The sequence below is a fragment of the Alosa pseudoharengus genome, unplaced genomic scaffold (assembly GCF_046254945.1).
Source record: "Alosa pseudoharengus isolate Yale_2024_CS ecotype anadromous, Long Island Sound unplaced genomic scaffold, YU_APseudo_1.1 YU_APseudo_1.1_scf_20, whole genome shotgun sequence".
Taxonomy (NCBI): domain Eukaryota; kingdom Metazoa; phylum Chordata; class Actinopteri; order Clupeiformes; family Clupeidae; genus Alosa; species Alosa pseudoharengus.
This window is the reverse complement of record NW_027468664.1, coordinates 34,832,866-34,845,916: the sequence shown is the minus strand read 5'-3', so window position 1 is coordinate 34,845,916 and position 13,051 is coordinate 34,832,866. Positions and strand designations below refer to the sequence as shown.

The 13,051-nt window shown below is 40.0% G+C and overlaps 1 protein-coding gene across 5 annotated transcripts in view; it reads left to right on the top strand.

Moving 5' to 3' along the window:
• unc80 (unc-80 homolog (C. elegans)) overlaps positions 1 to 13,051 on the top strand; it is a 333,697-nt gene that overhangs the window by 302,095 nt on the left and 18,551 nt on the right. For 4 of the 5 annotated variants that reach the window (XM_076297160.1, XM_076297158.1, XM_076297161.1 and 1 more), the window contains 3 exons: positions 5,872 to 5,953; positions 6,057 to 6,168; positions 6,504 to 6,524. In XM_076297160.1, coding sequence (XP_076153275.1) covers positions 5,872 to 5,953; positions 6,057 to 6,168; positions 6,504 to 6,524 — 215 coding nt within the window. The remainder of the gene's footprint in view (positions 1 to 5,871; positions 5,954 to 6,056; positions 6,169 to 6,503; positions 6,525 to 13,051) is intronic. The other variant, XM_076297157.1, reaches the window with a different exon arrangement.

Sequence of the window (13,051 nt, the reverse complement as noted above, 5' to 3'; positions counted from 1 at the left end):
GAACAGTAGAGAGTGACAGGAAGCGAGTGGGAGAGAGATATAGGGTGTGATCGGTATTTCCAGGGTTAGACACCGAACAATCATCTGTGCCTTGGGCTACATAACATTTGCACATGTGCAAGCACAAATTCAGAGGAGTACAAGGTAAACCGATATTTCCACTAGGCTACACTATACACTAAAATACACCATCATGTCTGAAGAACGCCTGCACTTACAAACTTATGTTTAATCATTATTCTAATAAAAAAATGGAATAGAACTACATAAAATGAACCAGATTCATCACCACTGCAAACATCTGAAATCCTCCTCTGCAGCCTCTGTAAGACTCTCTACTGCCAGTCGTCTACCAGCGGAAAAAAAATCCAGAAGTCAATATTCAAAGTTTTCTCACTGGGGGTATGACCCAGACCCCTAGCATTCCTGTGTTACAGACTGGGCTAAGCCATGCATGTGTACAAGGTCTGGCTCTGTCCCTGATTACAACTAAAGTATTTTACTTTCATAACTACTCAACCTTTGTACATTAAGGCGTGGAGAACCACTCTGGTGCAGTTTGAAGTGAGAGAGTATCAACTCTGCACATTATTCTGCAGTACTTTTCATCTTTCTTGGAATGAAAAAGGTGGTTTGAATGGCACGCCTACAGAGCTTTGACTAAGCCAGAATCTAGAATTACTGTATTTGAGTCAGAGTTTCCGCTAGAAAAAAATGGTGCCGGTCAAAGTGACCGGCAGAGGTTTCGTTTTCCGGACATTTTGATGATATGCCGGTCAAATATCCTATTATCCCTTCTTAATTAGTCAAATTGAGGAAAACTGGAGACAGGCTATGTAGCTTAAAGAATGACATAATCAGGCTGTATAGAATGCAACATGTTCATTAGCCTAACTTAAACATGCCTAACAAGATCTAGCCAGTATCTTTTCATGGACAGCAAGTCCGCTTCGTTCGTTGTTTTAAAAAGGCTACATTGTTTGTTCCAATGTCACTGATTCCGACAGATACGCCCGAAACTTCTACTTTTTCTACCGGACATCTGAGGCTTCAGACGTTACCAATTTATCATCATCCATCGCGTCTGGCCTCTGAAAAAACTTTTAAGGCTAGTCTGCCTGGGCCTGGCCATGTTTGAATCGCCTCACAGTTTAACATGGACGTTTTAAGCGTGCGCTTCTTATTTCAAATGCAGCAGGCTATGCGTGTTGTTTAATAGCTTACTTTTCAAACGGTAAAGCCTGTTCATTTAAAAACATAGCCAGAGGACGTATAATATAGGCTTACCTATTAAGTCTTATTCTCAAATTCAGATTGCGTTAGGGGACGGGTTTATTAGCCAATTTCAATCGGACAATTTGACCGGAGAGATTTAATTTTGTCGGACATTTCATTTTCAATGTCCGGTAATTACCGGACAACGGAAACCCTGATTTGAGTCTGTCCACTGTTGCTTTAACCTTAGCCCTAAGGTAATTATCCTACTGGTAGGTGGCTTTGAAGCCTTAAAGCCTTTACATACCAGACATGACACAAAATATTGAGAAAATACAAACAGGGTGTACACACCAGGACTGAAGCGATTTTTATATAATGTTGCATTCTATTTTTGACTTGTATCACACAGGTATCAGGGAAAAGACATTTTAATGTGACAAACTGACTGTCATGATTCCAATGTACAAAAACAAAACCACTCTACCAAAACCACTACAGCTGAGAAATGTCCACCTTAGGAAGAAATTCAATAATTCCTTTTGCACACTAAGGGCTCTATCTTGCACTTTAGCGCAATTGACTTTGCGCAAATCGCTTTGTGGGCGGATCTTGGGCGCTGTTTCTATTTTACCGGCGGGATAATGACTGTTGCGCCCGACGCAAATCTAAAATGGGGTGGTCTGTAGTAGCTACATTATTGGTGTGGTTTGTGGTTTGGGCGTAACGTGCAATAACCCAATCAGAGCATCATCTCACATAGCGGATTGCTATTATGATGGTGGATTTGCCAGGCGCAGCCAGGAACGGTTCACAGCACTATAGTCAGTTGGGAATAGTTTGCTATTGATTTTTCCTCTTGACAAAATGTAATACAGAAATGTCACTTTCCGATGTTTTGGGATCACTCTCACTGAATCACGAGGTTATGAATGCATGGTGATATTTTTGCAATGTAATCTAACATTACCTCACTATAGACAATGCAGATCTGTCAGATAAGCTCTCCTCTCCCGTGCTGCTGCTGGGGCATTTGGGTTAAATGGCATCGGCATGCAGTTCAACATCACGTCTCATTAAGTCCACTAATATTTCCTAATTTATGTCATTAACACATCCGTGATTCGTGGAAATGTGTTCACTAGATTTATACCTATTGTTTCACATCGGACACCACACTGATTTCCCTCGTGTAGCAATATTTGTCCCTGTAATTATGTGTAGTTTGGAGAAATGGGAACTGCGTCGTATAGATGAGAGGAGCAAAGTGCATTGCGCAACACAGGCGCCCAAGCAAGCGCTCCTGCAAGTGTAAGCTACGGCTGTAAACAGTTTCCAAGTTGACCTAACTTTCCAACTCTGCACAGTATCCCCATTAACTGCATGACAGTAGGCTATTTACAATATTTTATGTAAAGTAGAGTTTGTAAACACGTTATCATCAACTTAATGCACGCACAACTTTTGTTTGAGCAGGAGAGAGAATAACAATGAATGGACGCAGCAACTACAGAAATTGTAGCCAAGGCTACTTGCTGCTTTCTTTTACTGTCCATGGTTGCTGGTTAACAGCACATATGAGCTTATTTAAGCGAATTCACAAAATCAAGACTTCAAGGCCATCATGGATATAAAACTTTTTTGAAAACAACGAAAGGATGGAGGAAACATAGCAAAGTTTGGAGTTATTTCAGATGGGCTACAACAAGGTAGGCAAAATTGTGGTGCTTGTCAAAACCTTAGCGCAGCTGGAATAATGCTTATAGGCTGATGTTAAAGCGCACACAATGTTTAAAGCCATACACAACGGTAAATTGGAACACAACTAAAGGTAACTTTAGCCTTTATAGGGATGTATAAAGTTTAATTAATAGGTCATAATTAGGCGTTGTTGTTGTAAAGATATTGCATGTAGATATGTACTATATAGGCTACTACATTTTTAGTTGACCAATGCACGAACAAAACTGGGAAATGGACAAATATTATCAAGGCTTTGAATGTTTCCATCTGTGCACAGGGTGTCTGTAGATCGATGTGCATAGCATTCATTAATGCAGGCCTGTGGCCATGCATGCACCCTTAAAATAGCATCTGAATTTGCGCCACTGACTTTAGACCAGGAGGTTCCTGGTCTGTGGCGGAATTGTTTTCTGAAACTGCAAAATATCAACAGGGACCGTTTGCGCCGGAACACGCCCCCTCTTTTCGCTGAAACGCCCCCGTGGGCGCACATGTACCTGTGGAGGGAAAATTCCAATATGCGCTGACTGCAAAATAGGAAATGATATGAATAGGAAATAAATGAATTTACATCATCTGCCATCAAGGACAAATTGCTTGAGAGGCTTCTGAGATTGTGATGAAACAACTGTAGGAGGAGGAACAGCAGGATATTACAGGTGAAGCACGGAAAATCTGATAAAGCAATGATCAGATACATGTATGTACAGTTACTACAAGATTTTCTGTAGTACAAGTACCTAGCAGAAGTACAGCTTTATGAGTAGGAGGACTGAACACATGTTAGATTATGCTTTAAGTAGGGACAATAATTCAACTGGAGAAATGGATTGTCCAAATGAATATTCAAACAATGGACAGTTAAGGGCTATTTACACCAGGAAAGATAACAACTATACAGATAACTATAATGATAAAAGCATCCTGACCAACAATAAGGAAAGTTTCTCCCCCGTTGATGATGAATGGCTAAAATTTGATGGATTCTGTTTGGCCGTCAAGTTTTTATTGTTCTCAAAATCACTCTGGAAGTGATGCCCAACAAAAATCGTTCTTCATGTTATCGTTATGGTTTATGTGTGGATGTTTCCATTCATATTAGTTAAAGATATATTTTTTACCATTTATACCAGTTATAATGATAGCATGATGTGCAAATGTGCCATAGCTGTGTGCAGGCTGAAACTGTTTCAGTTTCAGTCATTAGAGACAAGAAACCATGTCCCACCTTCTCAACCAGATAAAGGACTGGTATAGGATAAGACATAATTAGTTGACAGCGCTGCAAGTATGGCTGTGTTTTCTGGTCTAATCCATGTTTCAGTAAAAGCAAGGACCTGAAGTGATAACTGTAAGGCCAGAGCAGGAATACTCTGGAAGGGGCAGCCGTGGCCTACTGGTTAGCGCTTCGGACTTGTGACCGGAGGGTTGCCGGTTCGAACCCCGACCAGTAGAAAGCGGCTGAAGTGCCCTTGAGCAAGGCACCTAACCCCTCACTGCTCCCCGAGCGCCGCTGTTGCAGGCAGCTCACTGCGCTGGGATTAGTGTGTGCTTCACCTCACTGTGTGTTCACTGTGAGCTGAGTGTGTTTCACTAATTCACGGATTGGGATAAATGCAGAGACCAAATTTCCCTCAAGGGATCAAAAGAGTATGTATACTTTAAACTATATACTGAATAAAGTCTGACTCATTCATTTATTAGATATTTTATATGTTGCTTTTGATTATTCAAATTATCTTTGGAACAAATTAATTGTATAACTTATGCATGATTGAACCTTCTGGGTTTCACTATTTTGATTAAAACTCAATAAGGAGGATTTGTGTGGAGAACAATTGTTCTAAATACATTCTACTATTACCTGTAATCCCTCATTACATTAATATTTTTATATGATAGCAAATACAATTGGTGGACAATTTGTCTCACTGTCAATTTTTGCCCATGTGAAAATGGCACATTGAAGCTGTGTAGCAAAGAAAACGATCTCAAGTGGGTGCTGTAATAAGCACCTTTATGTGTTGGCTCATTGGAACTGTAAATGTGTGTTTCTTATACTTATGCACCTGTTGAAACTTTCAAATCATTCAGCCTTTTGACACTTTTTGCTACTGTAGTTCCGTTTAATCTGAGCAGACTTATAACTTTTGCCTTTATTTGGGCATGAACGTTCGTAATATGTACCAATAGGAAAAGCAAGTATATTATTGAGGAAATGGTGATGACTTTCAAGGGGGAATTCTTTCAATCTTTAATTCATCTTTATCCACTCCATCTCCCATAACCCCTGTGGATGTCCATATCTGACACGGCAGACACATAACCATTACATTTTCTTGTTTTCTGAAGCTATCCTTACCAAAATTTGTTGAACATTTCAACCTATTTTCACTCTCACGTGTGCTGATGTATAATACAAAACATTTTTAGTTTTATACTGTGGCCAGTCAGTAGATAAGTACAAAAATATCATATGTGACGTGAAGCCAGTAATATTTTAAATGGTGTACCTTCTTTTAATCACATTAGCCTGGATTTATCCAAACATTCAAAGAACCTCATAACAGTATCTTTAAAATGCACTTAACATCTGTTCACAAGATGAATTAAAGGACAAAATGGTTAATATTACAGTACATCCCAAAACATATCATAACCGTATCATATCAAAACCATATCTTAATTATCTAACTAAGTGATAATTTCAAATTGTCACAGACTCAGAGGAATTCAGACATAGGCTAAATCATCCAAAGCACAAATTTGTGTGGAAATAGGAGGAAATGAGTCCCCCTTTTTGCGGGAGGTGTGTGCATGTACACTATTCTTCTACTCTATCAGTAAATGCATTGTCATCTTCAAACCTTGTGTTTTTGTCTGTGTTCAATTGCATGTGTATATGTTCTCTAGGGTGGCAAGTGTCCAGAGTGAGCCTGGTCAACAAAATATGCTGATCCAACCACCCTTAGGTAGAAAACGTGGCTTGCGGCAGGTAAGCTAGAATAAACACCAGGATATGTGTAGTACTGGCAGAAATTATTTTGTCCGGATGTACATGTCCCTGTGCTTATATCTATACATTTGTGGATATACAGTTGCGACGCCCCCTGTTGTCCATACAGAAGGTGCCAACAGAGTCTCGTGGTCGCAGTGGAGCTAGACTTTCCACCACGCGCAGGAGCATCCAACCCAAGAACAGACCACTGGGTAACTTTATGTTTGTATTTGTTTGTGTGTGAAAGGGTATGAGTGGTAGGGTTATGGAAAAAAGAAGGTTTATTGGCGATTTACTGTGTGTATGCTCTCTAAAACTGTATTATGCTCATTTGCATATGCAAATAAACTACACCAATAATGCACACTTAATAACTGAACTATAACTGTGTTGTAGTATTTGCATTGCATACACTGTTAACAAACTATAAATAGGTACTTGCATACACTTATGCAAGTTTTGTTCTTAGGTCAGGGTTTTCTCCCTTAGGATGCTTATAACTGACCTTGTCATTTTGTTCTGTTTACACCCCATTTGAATACATAAGAAACTTTATTGGACTGTGAAGGTGAGACATAACTCCATTTCCTTTTGCAACTTGCTGAACTCATGTGAAACTTGTCAATCTGGATGCTCTGCATGTCTGTCTTACATAACGCTTTGACTCTTACAATAGCAGTGATATGTAAAAGCCACTATGGGACATTAAGGAGCACGCCAATTATGGAATTAATGGAAAAGCATGTTTTCTTTTTTATTGATAGTAGTTGCGTTGGTCATTTGGTCTGCATTTTGAGACCTACCATTAGGACCCATGCCTTGGGACCTACCATAACTTCTTAACTATAAGCTGCACTGTATCCACATGACAGTTTTATTATGTCATTTTATACAACAAACCCATGTTTTACCCACACCCATATAATAAACATGTTTGTTTACACTAGTGCAGGGCCCGTTCAAACATGCTATTCTTGTAGAAAACATGTAGCCCAATTACATGCCCGCAAATAGGCCTGCTTTAAAAAAAGGATGATATGGAAAAAATAATTCCAGCTAAACATTCAATAATGAATACTGAACATTATATTATATTATATTATATTATATTATATGATATATTATATTATTTAATATTATATTATATTATATTATATTATATTATATTATAATAAAATAAAGTTGAAGTGAGCAGGATTTAAGCATGGCTGCATTAGACATTTTTTACAGACCAAAATGACATAAGCCTAACAGCTGTTTAGAGTCAAGGCTATATGTTTAGCCTATTGAATAACTTGATGATAAAGTATAGAAAAACTCTTTTTGTGGAATGATGCATCATCATATGAAATTTACAATGATCTGACTCAAAAACCATTGGTAGCCAATAAATGACATCACGCTCTGTCTGCCACTCGTTGTATGTCGCTGGTTATGCTTTGCATGGGTGACATTCTGAAACATCCTTAAATTCGGGACCATTATCGCTTGTTTCAATTTGGGACCTTGTAGTCGAAATTGACGTTTGTTTATTATTATAGAGACAGTCCAAAGTAGCATGGACTATTCAGGTGTGTTTATTGCACATAATTTTTTACGTTGTTTTGAATAGCCACTGCATACCTGTGTTTGTTGGCCTGTTGTTGCAAAATCCGCAGTATCATTTCATGCAAGCAAACCACATACAAGATTATTGTTGAGGCTACACATCTTGCACTCACTTAACTTTATACCGTTAGCCTACACTGATTTAGTTCTGCCAAAGCTCAGCTTCTATCCTCTCTGGTAGCCTACAGTGCTATCTGAGAAGGGGAGTGGATACAGTAGAGTGGCAAAAGCCAATGTGTGCCTCTTTTACAGATATATTTAACAATATTTTTTGCATTTCTTATCCGAACAGTGTCAAACTTGGCACTGCATTTACTCGTGCCCATAGCAAGACACCTGCCAAGTTTGAAATCAGTCGGACAGACAGTTCGGCAGATATCACAAAAAACACAGTAACAGACAGACATATGTTTCTGTCTTATAGATGTTCAGTCATTGTATCATGTGAATTTAAGGGAGCTTTCATACCTGAGTCATTGAATCAGAAGGTGGAGTCATTCCCCCAAAGACCAGTGTGAAAGCAGCAATCGCATAGCCTGACGAGCCAGACCCACATTAAAATGTAGGGTCTGGGCACTCACCGTTCGCAGTGCTCAGTCCGAGGGGCGGGATAATTGGTTGTCTTTCAAATTCCCTCTGCATGCAATAGGACAGCGCTGAGTCCCATGCGTTTTCCCACCAGCAGAGCTAGTTGGCTAGTTCAAACTTTTGCCATCTTAAAAAAAGCTTAACTCGTGTCACACTGTTGGCCAACATCAACATCCATCTTCTTTGTTTTCAAGAAGCAGGGAATTCAAGCCAAACCGTTGCAACTCTGCCATCAATCATTATGTTAAGCCCGCCTAACGACTATACACGATTTGATCGGCCTGATAGAAGTTTAATTTTTCGAGCTCACAAGCCAACGGAGAGTTGCTAGACTAGCCCTGGAAGCAAATATAATTTGCTGCCGCTAGGGTGCATCTAGATTTCTAGGCTAGCAATCACACTCTGTTTCATAACAAAACAAACGGGACGTGTTATTCTTATTCCACAGATAAGTTCACAAAACCCAAATATGGCTCCTACAGGACGAGACTGCCTGGGGGAGGTGGTCTTGGCTCGTTTCCAATCAAACTCCAGAGCGGTTCGTTTGCAGTGAAAAAGTAATCAGGCTGGTGTAGCGGGAAAACTAAGTGTGCTTACATTTGTGTAGGCCTACACATTAGGCTACGTGTTCATTCAACTTTTAACAGAGTAGGCCTATTGATCTAGCTAGCCTATGTTTTGAATTTCAAAAGAATGTCTGATATTAGGCTTGTGTTACGCACAAGAACAGGAGAGTGGGAGAGTAGGCCTACCCTAGAGACTTTGGACACACACACACACACACACACACACGCACATATAGAGCTCTTATAATAATGTAAATGTTGGGTTAAGTGTGAGGCGACTTCGGGATAGTGTTTTCAACTGTCAAATGTGACCAAGTGGGGAACAATTTATTCGTGGGTGGGTTTGTTTGTCAACAAAAATTGTAGGTCACGTAGGTTTGTTATATCATTTGTTCCGATCTAAATGCTGCCATGTGAACACAAACGAACCCCAGGGACAATGGAGAAGAACAGAAGAGAAAGATTGTGGCAGTATCAGGGCTCATTATTGTTGACATTTGGTGGTAGATGGCTAGCTAGCTTAAGTAAAATGAAAGCAATAAAGGACAGGCAAAGCTAGAAGTGGTTGAGGAGATGACACTCTTATCAAAAGTGACTTCCATATGTGATCAGGGGCGCCACTAGGGTTGTATTCCATAGTATGCACAATGCGTGGCCCAAGGCGCCTTAAAGGACAATTCCGGCGCAAAATGAACCTAGGGGTTAATAGCACATGTGTACCGAGTTCGACCGTTCGCTGGGATTTGTTTTCATGCTAGTCGAATGTGACCAGTTTTATTGCAAACCGCTTATTAGCGTTTAACGCTAGCCTTCGGGGCACACGTACAATAAAAAGCAATCGCTATTTCTATACCACTAACAAGGCTCAAAATAGCACCACACTTACACAGTAGCATAATGAGGGTCTCTACATGTAAACCGAAGCATTGAGAACTTTGTAAGTGTACAGGCAGTTTATTAAAAAGAAACACATTACCGTTCACGTCTGGTTCACATATACAGGCAGGCGCTGGGATGTGAAGTGAATCTTGCGTGAAACGTTGTTGCCGAAAGAGAAGCAAATAAATTCTCAGATTTCCCCTTGGGGATCAATAAAGTATCTATAGTGGAGGGCCACTCTTAGCTGGGGCGTATTGCTTTGCTTATTTGACAAGCTATCCAAAAAAGAGAAACTTAAATTGTACCTTTTACAGGTAGATGAGATGGGATTCAAGCAGCTAGGTAAACAGGGCAGGTAAGCAGGGCAAGGCAGGCAGCAGGCAGGTAAGTAGGTTGATAGTAGCAGGCAGACTCCAGCTTCCTTGTTCTAGGTTTTTTTGGGGTCAAAGGTGAGAGGCGGCCATCTTTAACTTCAAAACCTTCTCACCGCCTGTCAAACTAAAAGTACCGACAAAATAAAGGACACTAAGTCTAACAAAATATACCAGTGCTACAATAGCACACTAATTTAAACTGAAATTGCGTTTCCGAGGAACTGCAAGAGTGGGTTTGATCAGGGGCATGGAACTCGGCCTCATCCAAGGATTCCAACGGTACCTCATTTATGAAAATCGGACATACGGGTCAAAAGTTACATGCACACACCTTCATATACACAGACAGCCCAGCCCAGCCCATTAGAGCTCTGCCAGGTGGCTTAGAACTCTTCCAGGTGCAAGCTTAAGCAATTAGAGCTGTGATGTCACAATCGAAATTTGAATTCTGAACATTCCGCCATTCATTTCAATGGGGCCGAAAAACGCAGAAAAACGGGAATAACGCGAAAACGACAAGGACCAGCGACACGAAAGTAACACGCGCACTACACCGGTTCGGGCCTGAATTTTTGGAGTTTGAACGGCGTCTATAGCTCAAACGGTCTAGGAGTAGTAGTGCATACAAAAAGTGGGTGAACAGGAATAATAAATAACTAGAATTGCGGTTCCGAGGAACTGCAAGAGTGGGTTTGATCAGGGGCATGGAACTCGGCCTCATCCAAGGATTCCAACGCTACCTCATTTATGAAAATCGGACATACGGGTCAAAAGTTACATGCACACACCTTCATATACACAGACAGCCCAGCCCAGCCCATTAGAGCTCTGCCAGATGGCTTAGAACTCTGCCAGGTGCAAGCTTAAATAATTAGAGCTGTGATGTCACAATCGAAATTTGAATTCTGAACATTCCGCCATTCATTTCAATGGGGCCGAAAAACGCCGAAAAACGGGAATAACACGAAAACGACAAGGGCAAGCGACACGAAAGTAACATGCGCACTACACCGGTTCGGGCCTGAATTTTTGGAGTTTGAACCGCGTCGATAGCTCAAACGGTCTAGGAGCAGTAGTGAGTACAAAAAGTGGGTGAACAGGAATAATAAATAAACTAGAATTGCGGTTCCGAGGAACTGCAAGAGTGGGTTTGATCAGTGGCATGGAACTCGGCCTCATCCAAGGATTCCAACGGTACCTCATTTATGAAAATCGGGCACACGGATCAAAAGTTATCTGCATTAACACAACATCCAATAAGCTAAAACGCATAAATAACAAGGTTGCTATGCTGGTTGCTATGGTGGTCGCTAGGTTGACATTACAGGGGTGGTTTCTAGGTTGTTGCTAGGGTAATTAGTTAGTTGCTAGTAAGCCATCTTAAGCTGACTGCATAAAGTGATTATTTTAAGAGATACATTTTCAAACCAGAACTGTGTATAGGTCATGGTTAAAAACGTATCAGAATCTCAGAAATAATCACGTAATGCAGCCAGTTTAAGATTTTTTAAGAAGTCAGATTTTTTAAAGGCAATCAAATTTCTGCTGACTCTCTTCTGGCTGCGGTTAAAGGCCAGCGCCTCCTGAGAGGCCTGAAGGGTCAGTTCTGAGGTTGTTGGCTGCTGAACCCGAAAAAAGGACTGCATTTTCTTAAGGCGAGACACTACAGGTGAATAGGGTAAAATTTTTAAATAATAGACATCACCATGAAACTTCCTCAGTTGATTACTTACACAAGTATGAACAAAAAATGTATTACAAGTTTTTGAAATTCGAATGTTTAATTATGCAAATTATCAAAAACAAAGTTGAATGTCCGCACACTTGCTCCCGTTTTGCTTTATCTTTTATTTTTTATTTCACCAAGTGATAAAGATAAAAATAAAAGATAAAAATAAAAGATAAAGCAAAACGGGAGCAAGTGTGCGGACATTCAACTTTGTTTTTGATTATTTGACCCTTTTGTCCTGCACCTGCGTTCTGGATGTGCGCACCTCTACCTGAGCTAATTATGCAAATTAGGCATTATCTCATTAAATATGCGCAAATTTGCATATATTTTCGGTAGATAGATCTGAACATATGATAAAGCCTGGTACAAAATTATTCGTTCATTTTGTTTGCATACAAGATAAAAATAAAATTACAGAGGGATTTCAGGATATCTGCTTTCATTACCTAGGAAATCAGAATATACTGTCCATAGCCTTAAAAAAATCGATTTTTGCCTTATATTTTTTATTAAAATGTCACATAAATCAGGCCAGGAATGATTTATTAACAAATCCCTCTGTAAATATCTTCAGAATACTGCTAAGTGTATATCTGGAAAGTTTGGTGTACATAGGTGCTACATAGGCTGAGATGTTTCTACTGGAAAATGATAAAAACTCAATTTGAGAAAACAGCCTTGGAACACAGCCAAGAGATTCCGTTCTCAGCCTAGACTCGCCTTTGAACTTTCGCGATTGGTTGCGGTTACAAAGGAAGTGTCCATATTTGGATAGCAAATGTCATGCAGGAAAAACAGAGCTTTCCAACGGTACTACACATGTTATGTTTTGTATCACGGTCGCGGTAGAGCATGAAACGTTAGAAGACTAACTTTTGGTGAATTTAGGAGAAATATACAGCCGCGAGTACACAAAATGTAATGAAATAAACACCTAAATGTGTAAATCAGGCTTTGTTGTTGTAGTAGTGTGAAAGAATACATGCTAAGGTAGCAAATTAGCCCAAAATATCGAAATTGACCAGTGCATGAAAAAACTATGTTTTCACCTGCCGTGTCTCGCCTTAAAAGACAATGTGACTGAAGTGCGGGCAAAGTTTGCACAGAAATGTACGATTTTTCCCACCCTCATCGACCTTGTCATAAAACTTGTTTAAATGATCACACGACGCCTCCTTGCTGCTTTGTCGTCTACATCAGCATTTCTCAAACTTCTTTGACCTGAGGCCCAGTCAAGGCATACTTTGGGGTCATAGGGCCCACCTACATGAACCCACCCCCTCCTCCCAACCCCTATCAAATTGTAATGATATCACAATTATTATTTTTATACTATATTGTTATACAT